Source organism: Eretmochelys imbricata, chromosome 18 (assembly GCF_965152235.1).
Source record: "Eretmochelys imbricata isolate rEreImb1 chromosome 18, rEreImb1.hap1, whole genome shotgun sequence".
In the NCBI taxonomy this organism is placed as follows: domain Eukaryota; kingdom Metazoa; phylum Chordata; order Testudines; family Cheloniidae; genus Eretmochelys; species Eretmochelys imbricata.
Genome location: NC_135589.1, coordinates 20,417,191 through 20,436,155, shown reverse-complemented (window position 1 = coordinate 20,436,155; position 18,965 = coordinate 20,417,191). Strand labels below are relative to the sequence as shown.

General features: G+C 48.7%; 1 protein-coding gene and 1 non-coding gene across 3 annotated transcripts in view; one reads left to right on the top strand and one right to left on the bottom strand.

Annotated features, from left to right (window-relative positions):
- Window positions 1-18,965, bottom strand: part of TP73 (tumor protein p73) — a 61,966-nt gene that overhangs the window by 7,353 nt on the left and 35,648 nt on the right. For both annotated transcript variants that reach the window (XM_077837385.1, XM_077837386.1), the window contains exons 4-7: window positions 5,578-5,764; window positions 3,292-3,407; window positions 1,942-2,051; window positions 906-1,048 (exon numbers count right to left, since the gene is read on the bottom strand). In XM_077837385.1, the coding sequence (XP_077693511.1) occupies window positions 906-1,048; window positions 1,942-2,051; window positions 3,292-3,407; window positions 5,578-5,764 (556 nt within the window). The remainder of the gene's footprint in view (window positions 1-905; window positions 1,049-1,941; window positions 2,052-3,291; window positions 3,408-5,577; window positions 5,765-18,965) is intronic.
- On the top strand, window positions 10,936-11,017 carry TRNAL-UAG (transfer RNA leucine (anticodon UAG)). Its single transcript has one exon. It is a non-coding gene; the product is annotated as a tRNA-Leu (tRNA).

The window sequence follows — 18,965 nt, the reverse complement described above, 5'->3', positions numbered from 1 at the left end:
ACATTACTGCACAAACCTAACTATGACTCCAGCTCACAAGGGGAGAAAGAGGGCATTGCTGCATGTCCCTAGGCCCTTCGTAGTGATTTGCTTTGTTAAAGTTGAGGAAGATCAGTACAGATCATTAAATTCACACACTTGCTAGGAGCGTAAATATTTGACAGGTGCCTAAAAGATGAGTTATCACCATTGTGATAGAGGGCTAGTGAGAAACTCTTGTGTACGAGCTGATAAATTGCCAGGAGCCTTCTGTAAGGTTTTACTGCGAACAGTTAAATACCTGCCCTGAGAAGATTTAGCTCAGTATGTGCCCAATTTATTTGGGGGTGTGGAATTAGTGATGAAATATAATAAACTTACACAGAAAATTCTTTCCCTCTGCCTCCCACTTCAGCCCCCAGCCCTACACTCAACAGAGGCTTTGCCTGCTGCTAACCTATCTCTGGGAGGGGCAATGCTTCAGAGTACAGCAAAAAACCCACAGTACGTAACTGGCCACGGCTGGATGGGAAGAGAGGGGGCAAAAAATTCCTTTCTGATGCCTGCAGGAAATAAGCTTAAAGCTTATGGAGCATGTTAGTTTTTTAACTATCTCAGCACTAACAAACACTTGCCTTTAATAATAATAATGATGAACAAATAGATCTGGACAATGAACCACCTCCACTAACAATGCCACTCTGTTTTTCTGACTGCAGCTGGATCTGAGCGATGACGTTTGGATCGGAGTACTGCCCTTCAGCTAAACGTCACCACCCAAGTTCCGTAGTTCAGAGTGTTCATTGCTGCTGCCCCGGAAGCATGGGCCATGCCCTGGACGACACCAGCTCAGCAGTGCTAGGCAGCACAAAGCTGGGGGTCTCACTCGGAGTTGAGATTCACCCTTTCCTGAAAGGAGGACTCACTGCGCTTGTTGACGTTGCCATTTTTAGCTGCATTTTCGTTCAGGGCTTGTTGCTCTCGGTAATGATCTTCGTCGGCTTTCCGATCTCGGCCGGGACAGGCGCAGATCCGCCCTTCGAACGATCTCCTCCCCAATACTTGGCCACTGGGGAGCAGAGTAAAAACCAAAAAGGATTTATTTTTTTAGGGAACTAATCAGACTAAACCTCATTCTCTATGGGGTTGGGTTTCTGTCCGTTGACTTTGTGTTGATCAATTCTTCAAAAAGCTTTTAAACACTCCAGAAAATGCTAAAAAGAAGAGTTCAGGAAAAGGAATTCCCCTCCTGTGAGCACCTAACAAGGGCTCTGCAAGAATTTGCTTATCTTAGAAGCCCAAGGCTGCTGTACATATACACCAGGCCTGATGCAGCACACAAGGTGCTGTGTTCCACGTACAGTCTCACAGTGATGCACGGGCTCTTGTGCAGGTCTCTTTGACTAGGGGTGAATTTCCCCCGGTGGCCTTTCATCTTTGATTGGCAAAGGACTAATACAGTTACACCTTGGGAGACAGGAGGGAGCAAGAGTTTTTTCCAGGCTGTGAAAGGTGTGCAGAGGAGAAGCCCATGCCCCTGTGTATTCCTACCTTCCCCCACACCCACCCTCTAAGGCTCTTCGTAGTCACTAACTTCCCAGTCAGCGAATGCCACTTTCCCACCTCTTCACTGTGCTTTGGACTCTCCATGCCAAAGATGCTTGGCCAGGAGTTTGCCTTGGGCTGCAGCTTCCAGAACTTTATGGGCTGCCTTCTCCTCCAGAGGTCTTGCAAATCAGGCTCTGGAGTTTTGCTAACTCCTCTGTTTCACTGCTGAGGTTCTCCCCAGGCCGTGCGTGGTTCATCCCCAGATGTGAACTGGGTGAGCCTCTCTCTAGCTATTTACGCAGCTGCCGTTCAGCTCGTAATCTGTCCAGGAGGGCCCAGGAGAGCCAGGCGCAGGAGTGCGGAGGGGAGCAGATGTCTGTCCTTTGCAGCACAGGTACAATAAGAATGACTCACTCTCTTGTCTCCAGGGTTATAATGATGAGGATGGGCCGTCTGTTCATCCCTCCCACACAGCTGCTGTTGCACATGAAATTGTACAGAATGGTGGTGAACTCAGTCCCAACCTGCCCAAAAGAGAGGAAATGACATCATGTGGGGGGTGGGGTTAGTAGGGGGCAGGGTGTTAAAAGCCCAGGGGAGATGGTGGCAGACCTCAGTCACTGCAGCAATGGGCTGCAGCCAGACAGGTGCAAAAAGCGTGTCTCAGCTCACAAATCAGTGGGGGGTTTGTGTGTGTGTGTTTGGGGGAATATTCATGGAGGAAGGCAGGGAAGATGAATTTCTGACCCTTGCTCTAAAGCAGCGGTTCCCATACTTGTTCCGCCACTTGTGCAGGGAAAGCCCCTGACGGGCCGGGCCAGGACGGGCCGGTTTGTCTACCTGCCGCGTCCGCAGATTCGCCTGATCGCGGCTCCCAGTGGCCGCGGTTCGCTGCTCCAGGCCAATGGGAGCTGCTGGAAGCGGTGGCCAGTACGTCCCTCGGCCCGCGCTGCTTCCAGCAGTTCCCATTGGCCTGGAGCAGCGACCCGTGACCAGTGGGAGCCGCAATCGGCTGAACCTGTGGATGTGGCAGGTAAACAAACCGGCCCAGCCCACGTGGGGCTTTCCCTGCACAAGCGGTGGAACAAGTTTGGGAACCGCTGCTCTGGAGAAATATCCCCTTGAATGGGGATTATGTAGCCACTGTAACTGCAGAGTGCCTGTGTTACTTTCATATCATGCCAGTTTTGTGGGACCTCACTGCTAGATACTTCATTCGTTGCCCTGGGCATGTGACATTGCAGCTGGAAATCAACATCACAAAGACACTAATTTAACAGGGCCCTAGGGGGCGCGCTAAGCTTTCCACTCACCATTTTATTTAATTTCGTTATTGGCCAAATGTGCCCCTGAGCAGTTACTAGCTGGACTGAAGTTTCTGTTAACCTGCACAATTGCTCTGTGATCCCAGTGGGTTTGAAGCAAGATTCCCCTTTAAAGTGAGATGCTTTGGCAAATCCTGAAAGGGAAGGAGTACAGGCAAAATGTATTTGCTATCAGGGCTGTAGCACGAGGGATATTACTCTCCAGACACTGCAGTGCCATCAGGAGCTTTGTCAGGGATTGAAATTCATCTCCTAAATTCCACAGGGCGGATGCTGCTTTTAGCCACCTTGGTGCCAGTGGAGTCACTGCAGGGTCAGAGCTAGTGAGGCAGCTATAACTTTATTTAAGAAAACTACAAACCGTATTTTCACCCTCCCTCCTGGCCCCTTCCTCCCCCCTGCCCCAGCACCCCTATTCCTCTTCAAGCAAAGAGAATACCTGTGGTGGCTCATATGGCACCATTACACTCTGCCTTCCGGTGACAGCGTCGTCCACGTACTGAGAGAGATTGTTGCCTTCCACCCGGATCAAGTGGCTGGCTGGAGCGGACTGGCCTGCAGAGGGGAGAGTTAGAGGAAAGACCCTTCTCGGTGGGCTTGCCGACCCAAGAACGTTGCACGGGGTGATTATAAAATCCGTTTACTTAAACCAGGGCAAAAGGCAGTGTGGACGCTCACATTTTGGTTTACACCACATGCATTTTAGTTTAGCTTAAGTTGATTAGGAATTGGGTTAAACGCAACCAAAATAAGTGAGTTAAACTAGAAAGAGTGTTCTGGTGAAACGGTTTAAGAAAAAACTATGGAAGTTAAACCGGTTCAACTTCCACGTGTAGACATTGTTCTCTCCAGCTTCCCCTCAGCCCCACCTTCTCTCAAGAGGCCAAAGGGGGTTGTTTTGGGTCAGGCCACATAAAACCTGACCTGAAAATTCCACCCAACGTAGCATTCAACCTAAACCTGAAACTCTCCTGAGGAGCCAAAGAATTCGTTTAACTGACTTTTACTTTCATCTGCCTTTGAATTTACTGGGTGTTCCAGGTGGGCCTGAACCAAATCAGGACTGGGCCCTATCACAGTAGGCAAGTACAAACACCTAGCAAGACACCAGGCTGCTGTCCCTCATCCTCTGAGACTGAGAAACCCTGGGCAACTGCAAGACAGGAGAATCCTGAAGCAGCCCGGTGGGCTCCAAACATTCCAAATGGCAACCTCTTGCCAGTCTATTTCCAGAGGCGCTGAGGCTGCTCCGCTTCGGTGGTGCATTGCCACCAATGACCTGTGCAAAGGTCGCCTCAGGCTTCCCCGGGGCACAGGGAGGTTTGCTGTCACAGCCACTGTTCGTTTGGGCGTTTCGATGCTTTCTTAATCGAAGCATTTTCAAGGATGATTTTGTGGCTGCATGCATCACTCCCTTCCCTTTCCTGGGCTGGGCTGCCTGGACGTGGCTCTGTGGAAACGGGGTACGAGGCAGGCCCCAGCCAGGGAGACTTGAATGTCTGGTTCTGACAGTGCCAGTGAAGGTGCGGACAATTGCCCTGCCTGAAGAATCCTTTGTCTCTGCTTCACACCTGCTCATTCCTGCTGACCAGAGAGCAGGGCCCCACTTGAACAGAGGCACGTCAGGCAAGTCCTGCAATGGGAGGCGGGGGCCCCCTAACTACCTAACCCCTTTCAAAACACCTACCCCAATTCTTTCCTTCTGCATTTGATGGGGCTGGGCTGCATTTTCAGCGGGCAAAGGGTTCTGCTGGGAGCAGAGCGTTCTGTATAACAGCATGAATCTCACAAGCAACACATGGGGCTCTGATCCTTTTGTCTGCTCTAGATGGACTTTAGTGAGGAGCTCAGGGCGCCAGCTGGAGCCAAACTGAGTCCAAGCTCCCTGCCTTTTAAGGGAGAGGAGGTCAGTGGGTAACATTTTCAAAATCACTTAAGTAGCTTTGCTCCATTGATGTCCAGGGGACTTAGGCTCCCAAGTCACTTAGGTACAGATGCTCAGAAGTATTTAGGCTCCTTACTTCCAGTGAAATCAATGGACATTAGGTGCCTAAATACCTTTGTGGATTTGGAACTTGGGCACTTTTGAAAATTCTATCCGAGTGTCACAAGCAGCAACTTGAGGAATTTGTAGCTTAGCTAGTAGGTGAAAAATACCTAACAGGCAAGCAGATCTGACCTTGAAATAATTTGTGGCGGGCACTTGTCCTGTTACCACCACCAAGAGGACAGACAGCACAGGGAGAGGTAAGGTAAAGGGTGATGCTGCCCTAGCACAGAGTGGATGGAGCACTTGGCTCAAGGAGTGCTTCCAGGGCTTGTTAGCTCTGCCTCTGCTCAGACCTCATCTGTCTCACTCGCAATCAGTCCAGTCCTGGGGCTGCCCGGAGCGATGGTTCCCAGCACACGCCAGGCAAAACGTGCTGATTTCATCTGAGCTTCACAGGCAGCTTTTTGGTTCTCAGAGTGAAACAGGCTGGGGTGGGGTGGGGAAGGGAAGACTCCTGTATACAGGAGTGAAAATGGAGGGTCTTGAACCCCACCTGTCAGGTGTCACATGGCCCTGCTCATTTTCTAGTGCTAGTCTTGGTTATGGGTGATGGGGAAGCTCCGGGATACAGGTTACCAGCATGAGACAGGTTCAAACAGAATCATTATCCCCACCAGCTGGGCAGATGACGGAGACACTGACCCGCTATTTGAGGGGCAGGAGACCAGCTCTCACCATCATTAAAGTCACGTCCCAGCTCATGGTTGGGGCAGCGCTTCACCACCTCTGTCACGTGCTCTGCCTTCTTGTAGACGGGCATGGCCCGGATGACGGTGCCTGGCGGGGGCGGCGTGGACACTTTGATCTGGATGGGGCATGTCTTGGCGATCTGACAATAGAGCTTCTTCAGCAGCGGTGAGTACTGGAAAAGAGGAGGGAGAGCTGGGTGTTAGGGCACATCCCGTGGCCCGGGCAAGGGTGGTCGGGGACGGAATGGATCGCGGTATCAGACATGTCACAGCAGCTGGAGAGACTGAGCCCATGGGGCTTTGCAGTGCAGGCATTGTGTCTCCATGCCAGTGTGCCCCGCACTGTGGGGTCCACACCGCTGCTCAGGCCAGCGCGCTCTTAGAGCTCCAGAAAACCCACACCTAGGATTGGCTCCTTTATTTATTTATATTACAGTTGCACCAAAAGGCCCCAATCAGCATGAGGTGCTGTACGCATACAGTGAGACACGCTCCCTGCCCCAAAGAGCTAGCAATGTAATTTATCCAGGCCAGAGGGATGGGGGTGCATTGGGGCCCTCAGGCTAAGTGCCTCCCTGCCCCATGCCAAGGTAGATTGTAACCTGTATGTCCCACTTTTTAGAAATGTCTCTTGGCTGAGATCACCTGGTCTGCAGCCCTCTTCCTCCACTGCCCCATCTTCATTTGCCTTTTTGCACCTTGGCTGGGCCAGAGAGCCAGGCATGTGCCTCTGGCCGGCGCACCTGGTTTTCACGCAGAACACGTGGCAGGGTTTGCTAGGGGAAAATGTTTGGGGCAACTCAATTAAAACGATAAGCATGTAAAGGAGCAAGGGTAACGGCCCCCCCTACACTCACCCTGGGGAGGGCAACTGCCAAAAGCCATATTCTGCCTTCATAACTTATATGCCTGCAACCTGACAGCCATCAGGGCTGGGTCCAGGAAGTCACTGGGGCTGCACAGGTATAAAGCACAGGGCAGAACTTTCTTCTGAGACTGCAGAGACAGCTGCCTGCTGGCTGATGTCTCCCTGCCCCCTCCACGGAGGGAAAAGCAACAAAATGTCCTTTTCCAATAATCCTCTGTTCCCCTCCAACCTGACTAAATGCAGCCTGGCTGCACAGGGGTCTGTGTCTGCGTATGGGACGGGAGCTTTATGTGCCATTCCTAGACGATAAACCCATGGCTTGCATTCACAGTGGGTTAGGGAGTTGGGAGACAAAAACTCACCTGCCTCCCATCCCTGGCATCTGCTAGACGCCCGTATGACCCTCCCCTACGCACATAGCTCAGCAGGGATACCTGATCAGCTAGCTGAGCCGTACCCCCATCAGCCTGGGCTGAGACTCTCCTCTCAGCAAAGATTTGGGGATTTTTTTTTTGGTGGGGGAGGGGAGGGAGGCTTCTTGCAACATGCTGGAACAGGCAGGTTTGCTCAGGGATCCCAAATATTCACCAGGAGTTCGAGGAGCTGTTCTGCACCAGTTGTCTCCCTGCACGGATGTGCTGCAACAGGTCGGGATGAACTGGATGCAGAGGACAGGAATGGAGGAAAGAGCCCCCTTTACAGTGTCTGATCAACTCCCCTTAAAATGAGGAGGGACTGTCTCTACTCTTGGAATCAGCCTGATTTCACTCCTGGGTGTATCTGCCCCACTACAGCCCCTTGGTGTAGATGGTGAAGCCAGTGGTTGCCCTTTTTGCAGCCAGGCTGAGAATTACTAGTACCGGTCCTAGCTTTCCTTTGCTGCATCAGTGCTGCCACCCAGCTGGCTGAAATGGGGCTAATTCTGCACACAGCCCTTGCCTCAGAGCCCAAGCGTTCTTACTGGAGGGTGGGAGCTAAAAATCTGCTTCTGAACCCCTGATGGCCTCGGAGGAGGTGAACCGTTAGTGTAGGCCACACCGAGCACTTCACATAGTCCCTCGCCCGCCCTGAGATAGAGCATTGCCCAAACTAGCACAGGTATGGGGGTGCTGCCCTTGGGGTGTACTCTGAATCCAACTCCAGAGAGGAAGGCGCCTTCATACATAAGTGCTTACTCTGCAGTGTATTTCTGGTACCTTGTCTATAGCCTGCAGCTGTACCAGCAAGGAAGGGAGAGGTCCAGGGATCACAGGCACAACCCCACAACATGGTTAGGGTTGGCTTTGGAGCAGGGTCTCCTGGATTCTCACTGCATGAGCCTGGGCAAGTCACAGTGGTAAGGAGTGTCTATGCAGCACGTTAACATCCTTTGGCTGAAGGGTGTGAGGGAAGCCGAGTGACCGCCCCCAGCAGGGCATCCATTCCCCAGGAAATACCTGCACCCACGTCCTTTTGCTATTCCAATGTGAAAATGACCAAGACTGGAGTATATGAGGGGCATTTATGAAAAACCAGGATTACTATTAGTGCTTAAATGGCATCAAGGAGCAGCCGACCTCCCTGTAACAAAAGGGAGCTGGAACTAAACTGACCTAGCTCATGGCAGAATGGATCAGGGTGGCGAGTGCCCAACTGTAACTGCACCTAACACAGAGCGTTTAGCGCCGGGCAGCGCGGCACCAGAATGATATTGCCACTTTGGAGAGAGTGCAGAGGAAAGCAACAAAGATGATCAGGGACTGACATGTGAGGACTGATTAACAGAGCCATATTTGTATATCTTGGCTACAAAAGTACACTGTGGTGGACACACACACACACACAGAGCCCTGCCTGGAAGAGGTTATAATCTAAATAACCAAGGAAGATCACCTTCTCTCTCTTGCACACGGAAGGAGAGGCACCATGAGGTACTGAACCCAGCGCACAAGGCTGTCCTTTCTCCGAAAGTGAAGAAAGGGAAGTTTAAGAGTAAGTTTCACTAAACACTTTGTAGCCGAGAGCCATGTAGGATGAGAGCCCCAGGGGCTGTTGTGGAAGCCCCATTGGTACTTAAAGCTGCACTGCACAAAGCAATGCAATGGGGACCAGCCTTGTGCTGATGTGTGTTGTGGCTTCTGTTCTAATAGGCCTGGCCTTTTCCATTTGTAACTCTGACTATTAGCCAACTCTTGCCGCATGTCCACTGCCCATTGAACGTACACATGGAAATAAGAAACGTATTTTTTTTTGCTGGCATATTCTCAGGAGGAGTTGCCGCGGCCTGGCATTCTCCATCAGTTCGGGACCCAAAAGGTAATTACTTTTCTGGACACTTTGAGCGCTAAACGCTCTTGTTGTCAAGTAGAAGTTTAAAAGTGCTCAAGCTTAGCACTCCTGCACCCTGCAGTGTGTGAAGAAAATGGACGTTTATTTTCCTCTGGCTTTTATGATCCTCCCACTCTCTGCTGTCTGTATATTTCAACCCAAGTGCCAACACAGCAGGAAAGCAGAAAATTGAAATAATTACTTGTTGAAGAGCCAATTATTGCCTTTTGTGTCCTAACCACTTTGAGGATATTGTGCCAATGTAAAGATTCTTTGTCTGCTGGCAAAGGGCATCACTTGAGAAACGCAGGTATTCCTTTGAAGTTATTTAATATATCACTTCTTCCCTACATTGCCTTTCTCACATGTCAGGCTACATGACAAGCTGCTGTTGTGTGCACATAGAATCATAGAATATCAGGGTTGGAAGGGACCTCAGGAGGTCATCTAGTCCAACCCCCTGCTCAAAGCAGGACCGATCCCCAACTAAATCATCCCAGCCAGGGCTTTGTCAAGCTGGGCATTAAAGACTTCTAAGGAAGGAGATTCCACCACCTCCCTAGGGGTCTCTGTAATACATCACCAGTGGTGAATGCATTCCCACATATTGTTCTTTGAATTCCACATTGTCCTGCCACAATATCTGGCCGGCGTTGGAAGTATCTGTATAGAACCTAATACATGTGCATTACACAACACTACCAGAGTATCAGTACCTATGTAAGTCACACACACCTGAATGCTTGGGCCCACTTTGGGGCACTGTGGGAGTGATTTTCCAAACAGCTTAGTGCCCCAGTTCCCCTGTAGTGTCTCATGTAACTAGAGCCTCTCTTAGAACTGTGTAGTGCCTTGTTATGCTGCTGATGTTCAGTTTTGTATGGCTTCCTACCAGACTCCAGAGCAGAGAATAGCCAGAAGGGTCCAGTCTGATCAGCCAGTCTAACCTCAATATTACTGTAGCAGAGACTGAAGACACTGTACTAAAAAATGTCAATTGCGAGAGAGACAGTCAGACAAAGAGTGGTGATATAGCCCCGCAGGCAGTCTGAGACGTGCCCAGAGTGGTTGGTTTATATCTAGAAAACAATTTTATTTTTACCATTGAAATATTCTCCACAAGGCTCTTATAGGATGTGCCTGATGATGTGAAAGAGAAGCAAACTCTTCCGAGCAAAGGGCTGCCACTAAGAAAGGCAAACCCTGGTGTTTCCCATGCGCTGGTTTCGTGGGCGTGCTATTGGCTTCCATTAGAGAATCACTAACTAGTATTGTAATACTACTTTGCATTTAGATGGTGCTTTTCATAGGAGGATTGCAAAGCCATTGACCAGCTTGAGCAAGTACTATTAGCCATGTTTTCTAGAGGGGAAACCAAGGCACAGAGACTTGCCCTAGACCTCACAACAATATATCTAGTTCCCTTGGACTAACCACACGTTCTCATGTAAATCCAGTTTCATGGTCAGGTATATACCAGGCTTAAATCAGAATGCAAATTACACAGCAATTAGCGTAGGACCTACCAACTAATCTGCCCAAGCATGTAATTACCACAGATTGTATGCCGCCAAGTCAGACCTGTGCAGTTACTGTGCAAGTACAAAAGCACTTACAGGGTAATCACTGCCGAATAAAGTACCACATCCCCCAATGGGTGAAAACCTGAGCATGGACTCTGGCAGGGATGGGGTTAAAACCATCCACAGGTGCTTGCTCTCAGTACAGTAATTCCCAGGGTGGGCTCAGCTGGGCTGAATTGCTGCAGGAGCAGAGCTTATAAGAGGAGTGATCTGATGGCTGGTGCTTTCCTTCTATGGTCAGGGACTGAGCTGGTGCAGTAGTTAGGCCTTGCTGTGGGGAGAGACGCTCTTTGCATAGTTGCAGCCCAGATCAGTGGGTGGCTGTTTTCTTTCCTGCCCTGGGAATGTGTGTTGGTTCTGGGGGTGCAGCCAGATAGGGACAGTGACTGGCAGGGTATGGGTGGGGACAGCGTAGGGCACAGTGCAAAGAGCTGTAAATGAGGCAGGGGAATGCTCCAGTGACTAGGGGGTGCCAATGACTGCTTTGCACTAAGGAAAGCTGCAGAGAGGTCTAGTTTCTACAGAATGAGGCTGGGTTTTGAGAAAGCTGGGCAACATTATCACCTCTGCCACTGACTTGCTGTGTGGTAGCATGGCCGAGTGGTCTAAGGCACTGGATTTAGGCTTCAGTCGTTTTGATGGCGTGGGTTCGAATCCCACCGCTGCCAAGAAAGTTTTTGGGGGGGAGGGATAGCTCAGTGGTTTGAGCATTGGCCTGCTAAACCCAGGGTTGTGAGTTCAATCCTTGAGGGGGCCATTTAGGGATCTGGGGCAAAAATTGGGGATTGGTCAAAGCAGGGGGTTGGACTAGATGACCTCCTGAGGTCCCTTCCAACCTTGATATTCTATGATTCTATGACCTCGGGCAAGTCACCTCTCCTCTCTGTAACTCAGTTTCCACCTCTCAACCGTGGGGATAATATTGTTACCCAGCTCACAGGGGTTATAGTTACAAGCCTTGGTTCATTAAGATGTGTCAAGTAATTTGGGCTCCTCATACTGTTGCAGTCACGTCCCAGCTTTCTGTAGACTGCTAAACAGTGTGACTGCGTGACATGCCTCTGAGGTCACCCCTGGGCCTGATAGTGTATGCGGGCGTACATTAGCCCCCTGCATGGCTTGCATAAGGGGATTTTCCCACTCGGGGTGGAGCACAAAGTATGGGGTCTCAGTGTCACGTGTCCTGCCTTGGTGGGGCATGGAAGCATGCTTGTGAAACAGCCCACTGCTTTGCCACTTGGTAGGAAAAAGCCACACTGAGGTCCCATAGCTGGTGGCATGTCACAAGTTTTCATACAGCTACAGCAAAATACACAGCAGAAGCGTGAGTCTATGGGATGTTATGGAACATTTAAATCCAGGGAAGAGAGAGAAGTGAGGAGGGGGGAGCTTCCCTGGTACAACATATCTTTCTTCCATTTCAAATAAGCATGTGGCTCCCCTCGCTCTGTCCAGAAATCAATGCCTTTTGTGCTGATAAGCAAATCTACGAGTCCCCTTTCCATGCCACCTCCCTCCAAGCTGCTTTGCAGCCAAGAAAGAGTGTGTGTTTGTTTGTTTGTTTTGTTGTTTTGTTGAGAGCTCCTCTCCTCTCCTGCACACACCTAAGAGCAGGCCAAGGGCAGGCGGAGCGCTAGTTACTGCATGGCAGGGCATGCTCCTGTTCAGAGCACTGTATCTTATCCCCAACAACACACACCTTGTGCCAAAATATACCACTGCACAGGCCATCTGCAGGGTTGGTAAAGCTTGTCCTGAGCCATCAAAACACATAGAGAAAAGCCAAACTGTGAGACCGCAGGAGTCCTGCAGCTTCCTGGGCAACGAGTGGACATGAGAGCAGAGGGTTCTGACTGGAGACAAGCCGCCTTGGCTGCAATGAAATGCTTTAGCAGCACTGGTGCTCTTGTTCCATTGCACTGGCCACGTAACTCCGGCATGCCTCCAGCCAGCCTTCACATTTTCCTTACAGCTGGGGTCAGTCTTATCCTTCGTCACTTGGTGCACCCAGGATTTTACTCCCAGGCCAGTTTCATGCCTATAATAGACGTGGCTGCAGGGTGCACAGGCAGGTGCGGCTACATCCACAGAGGATTGCTGCGAGCACCTTTGGGTTTTTAAGATGGCGATTCTGCTTTTGTGGTTCCAGTCAGTTGAACAACAGGACCCCGTGGCCAGTGCATTTCTCGGTGGTTATAGCCCTGTCTTTCCAAGGCAGAGGGCCAAAGGGCAACTGGTGCTAACCACCCAGGAAATGCTACTATTGTAGATAATTTAGCAATCTGGATGAATGCGGATCAGAGCTCACTGGCTTTCCTTCTTCCGTGATCTGAGTTAATCATGTGCACATGCATGCTAACTGACACAGCTGCTCTCTGTATGTATGTGGTGATATAAAGTGCGGTGAAGCATTTGCAGTCGCACACATCAAAACGTATGGAGACAGAGGATAGCTGAGTGGCCTGAGCACCAGGTTTGCAATCACTAGCCTCCCTGGAACCACAGCTGTGAATTGTGACAGGGCTGACTCAGCCCTTCATCCTTCCGGTGCAGCTAGCTGAGTTCCATGCATTTCACTGTGCATGGGGTAGGGCTTTTGGAGGACAGCTGACATTCTGAGATCCTGTCTGCCCTGTATGGACATTTACAGTCCCAGAGTAAGGATTTGTTCAATGTTTATAGTGTAAATTGCACTTTCTCTGATTGTTGTGTGATGTGCCGTGGGCTGCTCTGCCAGGCTGGATATCACTGGGGTTGCAGCACTCTATGGCAGTTTTTCAAGTATTTTGGTGCTCTTTCATGCTGTGTTAGTATAAACTATGATTGAACACAATCCACCATCACATAGACACATCCAACAAAAATCGGTCTAACCCCTGGAATCTAAAGCTGAGTTCCTGGCAGCTGACCTTTCTGGCAAACACACCTGGCTCAAACCCACCCCCCTTTGGTTTGAGTTTTGTACAATAAAAAGGCAGTGTGAATTGGACGTGATTTTTGTTCCTGTCTCAAGGCATGCTATCTTTATCATGCCTGCACACAGAATGCAGCTGTCTCAAGGTCTCTGTTGCCCTACAGCTCTCCACTTATCAGTTCCTATCAAGATTGCTGATCAGCCCGGATGAGGGGTGGACGGATGGATTTGTATGACATATGACTTCCAGTAAATATTAGCAGCTACATTCAAAAGCTCCCTTTTGGGTGGGTCTTTGTGTGGTGGGGGCATGTGTGTACAGATACATTCTGATAGGAAATTCTGCTGTGGAACCCAGGCCCAAGGAAATTCCATGAACATCTATTCTCCACTGACAGACCAGTGCAACTTCACTTTGGTTTCTCTCCTGCCAACTGTATCTCAGAAATGTTACAGAGTTAGATAAAGCAGCTATCAAGTGAAATACTAGCAAAAGGGGAGAGAGGTTAGGAGAGAGAAACAAGGAATGAAAGATACCTTTTCAGCGGAGAGCCATGAGGCGATGCAGAGAGCACTTAACACTGTCCCAGATGGCAGGAGCTGCAGAGGAGACGGCTCTATGACCCGCAGGGGTGAGATTGTGCAAAGGGCCAGGGAGTAAGTGAAGGTATCAGGGAAGAGAGCCAGAACCAAGGAGTTGGCTGGAATCAGGTCTATGGACTGTTTTAAACACAAAGATGGGCAGTTTTGATCTAGTTCCTGAAATAGAAGAGGTGTTTCAAGAAGGGGTGGGGTGGGTGGTAACAATTTGTATATATGACATGAGGGTGAATTTGGCAGTAAGGATTCTCCTGGCCTGTCTGAGTCACACAGATGTGCTCCTGTCTGATTACAGGTCAGCGTTCTGTTATAAAAGCAGTAGAACGCTGGGTGACACTATGAACACGCCTCTTTGTGACATACCCAGATCTTAGGCGAATGAAGGGTGCAGGATCAGACTACATTTTGATCACATACTAAAGTCAGTTTCTCAGATGTGATACCATTTAGCATATAAACCAAGCTTTGCACTTACTTTTGATTAGATTTAAATAGTCTCTCCTGAAACGTGTACATAGCTGCAATTTGTGAGCACAGAACAGAGAAGCTTGACCCCTTTGCTTTCGCCCATGTAACCTACATACTCTGTGTGATTGTGATCTGATACACTCATTTTCAGCAGGCAGCATGGCAGAACAAGGGTTATTTGGGGGGTTCTTCCTGGCCAGGTGTTAACATACTGGCAACTCCTGTCAAAGGATCCTTTCATGTCGACATTCCCCAGGCAGTCCCCAACATGCCTGAGAAATAACATTTTTCTGGAAGAGTAGAGGTGCATTATGGTAAGTTCTTCGGTAACACACGCTCTCATTATACCATGTTATGACATGGATAAATCTCTGTTAAATAGCAAAACCGATTGCCCTGCAGGCAAAAGAGCTACAGCCGAACACAGACATGCCTCCACTGATAACCTTATCGTGTCTTAACAGCTCCAGGATTGTCTTCAAAGATCCTTCAACAATAACAAGCTATTCTTTTAAGGAACTGTGTGCTGATAACTCAGAGAGAGCAGTAGCCTGTTTTATATCCCATTTCAATACTGCATACAATACACTGCTCTTTTCTTTAGCTCAGATGTCCTGTCACCTACCAGTCAATGTCCACGCAGGTCATGCATCTCCCATTTGCATGCCCTTTGCCTTCAGTGGGATTCTGCTGGGAGTGACTGGTTCCTTGCCTCTTAGAGTTATTCCTTTGAAAAGAGTAGATGTTTCTTTCTGAATGAGCCTGTTCACTGCCGCTATGCACCAGAACCCTCTATTTTAAAAAATAAATACGACTGTGCACACACACCGCCTGATTCTCAAAAGGAAGAAGCCCAAAATATTTTGCACTCACCATAATGCATGTGAAATTTCGTATCTAGTTCAGATGCCAAAGTTAGACATCTAAGTGGGGATCTGCATGAGCTAATAATCTATTGCACTTGCATTTCTGTCCATAGTCCTGGGCTTCTGGCCTTTTGAAAAAAAATGGACCCATGGTAATTCGCACCTTTAAGATATCAAAGCACTTTACAAGCATTCGTTAAGATATGTGTGCCCTAGTTTACAAAAGCATACACTAGCGAAATTACTTGCTCTCACTCAGAGCAAGTCAGTTCCAAAGTTGGAGCTAGAACCCAGGACTCCCAAGTCCCAATGCTTTACACTAGTCACTAGCCCAGAGCCACCACCTTGCCTTTTTCCAAGAGCACACTTTTGACAACAGCCATTAAAGACTCTGGTTATTCATTTGTATTCCCTCATATTCTACATATTTTGAAATACGTGGCCTTTTAATATAGATTTTTTTTGCATTGTATTGTGATATGAATTATTGTGTAGCTCACTCACAGGTAAGAGGACAAAACCCAACCTTCATCTAATGCCTAACGTCCCATAGTGCAAAGTGACATTTGCTCCAGGTTGCATTGCTTGAACTCCATATATATCAATAACCCTCAGATACATCTTCAGTCCAAGTGATTGTACTATGTTTTCAGAGATTCGTTGATTCCAAAGCCAGAAGGGAACATTGTGATCATCTAGTCTGACATCCTATTTTCAAGGTTCTTGTCTCCATTTGGAGAAATTCTGACTCTGCTTTTTCTTGTAAAAATTTGCTGTTCCCATTTGGATGAGAACTGGAAAGAGAGAAAGACAACAATGGCTTCCTGAAAGGAGCTGTTGAACAAGCATTTTGAAAAAAGTCTTGGACCTCTTCCAAAGGAGCTGTCCCTGGTCTAGGTGGAACATAGTCAAACTACATGTAGATGTTTGTCTTTATTCAGCATGTATACCTAGTGGCTTCATCAGGGGACTAGCTCCTAGGACACCTGGGTTCTACTCCTTTTCTCACTTCCCCACGGTGGATTAGTCTATCACCAGAGAGACCTCCCTCTTAGGATTCCGTTTCTAATACAGACGAGCTTGAATGTATTCCCTGTTCTGTCACCTCTGTATCATTCCTTCCCTTTATTCTTGGTTCCTACTGTACCGTCTGGGTATTTATAGACCTTTAGCATCTTCCTGCCCACTAGCTTTATTACTAATGTCATTCCCCTCACTGAACAAAGGCAGAGACTGTCTTACGCTGTGTTTGTATAGGAATGAGCACAACAGGGCCTCAGCTAGCTGGGGCTTCTAGGAGCTGCTGTGATAATTAATAGCAAACAATGGTAGTAGCACCAATCTGACATAAACTGAGGCTGTTCTATCTGAAATATCTTTTTATCCAATTTTTGCCCTATTGATGCAATTTCTAATGCCAGAGTTTTTTCATTTGTTGCAATGAAAATCAGACCTCAACCTGCTTAGATGGTTCTTCTCTGCTACTGCAACCTCCTTTCTTTAAGTCCAAGTAAATTCCAGAGTTGTAGGACTTATTGGAGGAGCCAAAATAGTGAAACACTGACAGCCTTTCACTATTCAAGCACATCTCTGAGCAAATTCCATGCATTTTTCCAGTGCCTTTCACACCCAAGAATCCCGGAGTGTAATGGGATAGAGGTCACTTCCCCTATCTTCTGAAATACAGCTATTTCTGGGGTGGGACAGAGCAGCCATTGTGCACCTGTGACAGAAAATAAAAACTCTCCTGGGGATGTAATCTGCTCTTTTGATAAGACTCTTTAATAACACCCATCTCGAGGCCGATGTTTATCATCTATAGCTTAGGTCCAAGGAAGGGTTTTACAGAGACAGTGGTCAAAATCCCATTCCAATACTCCATGCAAACCCACTGAAGTCTGAGCTTGTCTGCAGTGTCGAACGGCACTGAGTGTTACCATTTATTGCCCTGCACCCTGAGCAGGGGAACAGAATCCCAAACTCCGTGAAGAAAGAAACTACTTCACTGCTTATAGCTACTGGCGCCGCTTCCTGTGATGGGGACAGGAGAAAAGAGAAGCATTTTCCCATAGTGCTTTGAGAGCCTAAAACCAAAATCTAACTTAAATATTCTGTGTGAAAAGGCCTAACCGAAACATCCCTTCCCCCCAGTTCTGCCCATTCTGCAGAACCGCTAGGCGGATGTGTCCCAACAGATTCTGAACTGATAAAAATCTTATTTATCTTCAGCTGTTGACACAGAAGCGTCAAGACTTGCCTGCTTCGGGAGGACTGGATCCGAGAGCTGCTGCTTTCTTTCTTGAAGGAAATGATTTGCCCAACAATTACTTTTTCCCCCACTATCTCCCCCTGCAACCGCCTCCTCCTCCTTACATTCCAGTCTCCCCATTAGTCCCGCTCAAGACGTGTCCAGGACTGCAGTCAGTGGATCCCAATAAAGCCCCTAGACTGGCAAGGGGGAGAGAGAGAAGAAAAGTGGTGCCTTGGGCTGCTCATTTCCTTGTACTCTCTAGCGAGCAGCTGTGGAGCTGCACCCCAGGACAGGTTTGGACAGATCACGGCGGAGAGGTGATAATAATGTGTCTGTCATTTTACTCAGACGTGTAGGAGCTTGCAAACCGCAAAGACCATTAACTGGCTCGGACGAATCTGTTACAACAGATCCTGGAAGACATGCCGACTGCAGGGCTTTTTCCTTTCTAATTTTTTTAATAACCATTTTTTTAATCATTGGTCTTTATAGTTTCTCACTGATTTGGAAATTCCATCACAAGTTACTTTGTTTCCCTTTTAGTGTGAGCAAGGATGTGGCTGTGACCAGGGCATCGTGTGCACTGCATCGGGAGATGTACACAAGCCTTACATGGACTGTCTATAAAACCAGAAAGTCCCAGTTCCGTCTGACCCCATGCCCCATCCACTTCGTCCATCCCTCCAGAAGAAAAGAAGTGGAGTTAGTGGCTGGTAATGATCAAGTTGAAGAGAACAATTTCAGATCTTTCCCACGGAGCTGCTTGGTTCTGGACAGTGGTGATCACAGGATGGCTGCAAGTGACTGTTTAAACGAGCAGGACAGTAAAAGGTTGGAAATATAAAGGGGACAGAACAATACCTACCTCCTGTATAGTGTTTTCCTCCATACGCTTAGAGCTCTGTACAAAAGGAGGTCAGTAGTGTTATCCCCATTTTATGGAATGGGGAAACTGAGGCACAAAGAAGGACAGTGACTTGCCCCAAGGTCACCCAGCAGAGCCAGGAGTAGAACCCAGGACTCCTGAGGATCATACGTCTTCCCAAAATCTCCCCTGGCTGCACCTATACAGTGGGTACAGGTTCCACCCAGCTGTAAGCATTGCTAGCCCCACCTTTAACTCTAATGTAACATAGCTCTCTCAATAAACAGATCATCGTAAAATCGCCTCTTCACCAGGAAGGCTTCATGGACACAGAGACACAAAGGTGTGCATAGCAACTTAGCTTTGAAAGGCCCTCTGTGGGCTCTTCCCAAAGCAGCAGGACCCTTGGTCTCCTCTATGCATACTGCAGTTGCTGTGCCTAGCCAAAATCTCCTCACACAGAAGATGGCTCTGCTCCGACCAAACACAAGGTGAGCAGGTAGACGTTACAAGGATCCCCATGCTGAGATCAGCTCACCTCATCCCCTCAGAGGGTGGCCTTTGCTCTGCCCAAGAGCTCACCCCACACCTCGGGGATCTGCAGGAAGACCTGTGACTGCCAAACCCAGCTCTCATTGGGGCTGTGTTACCA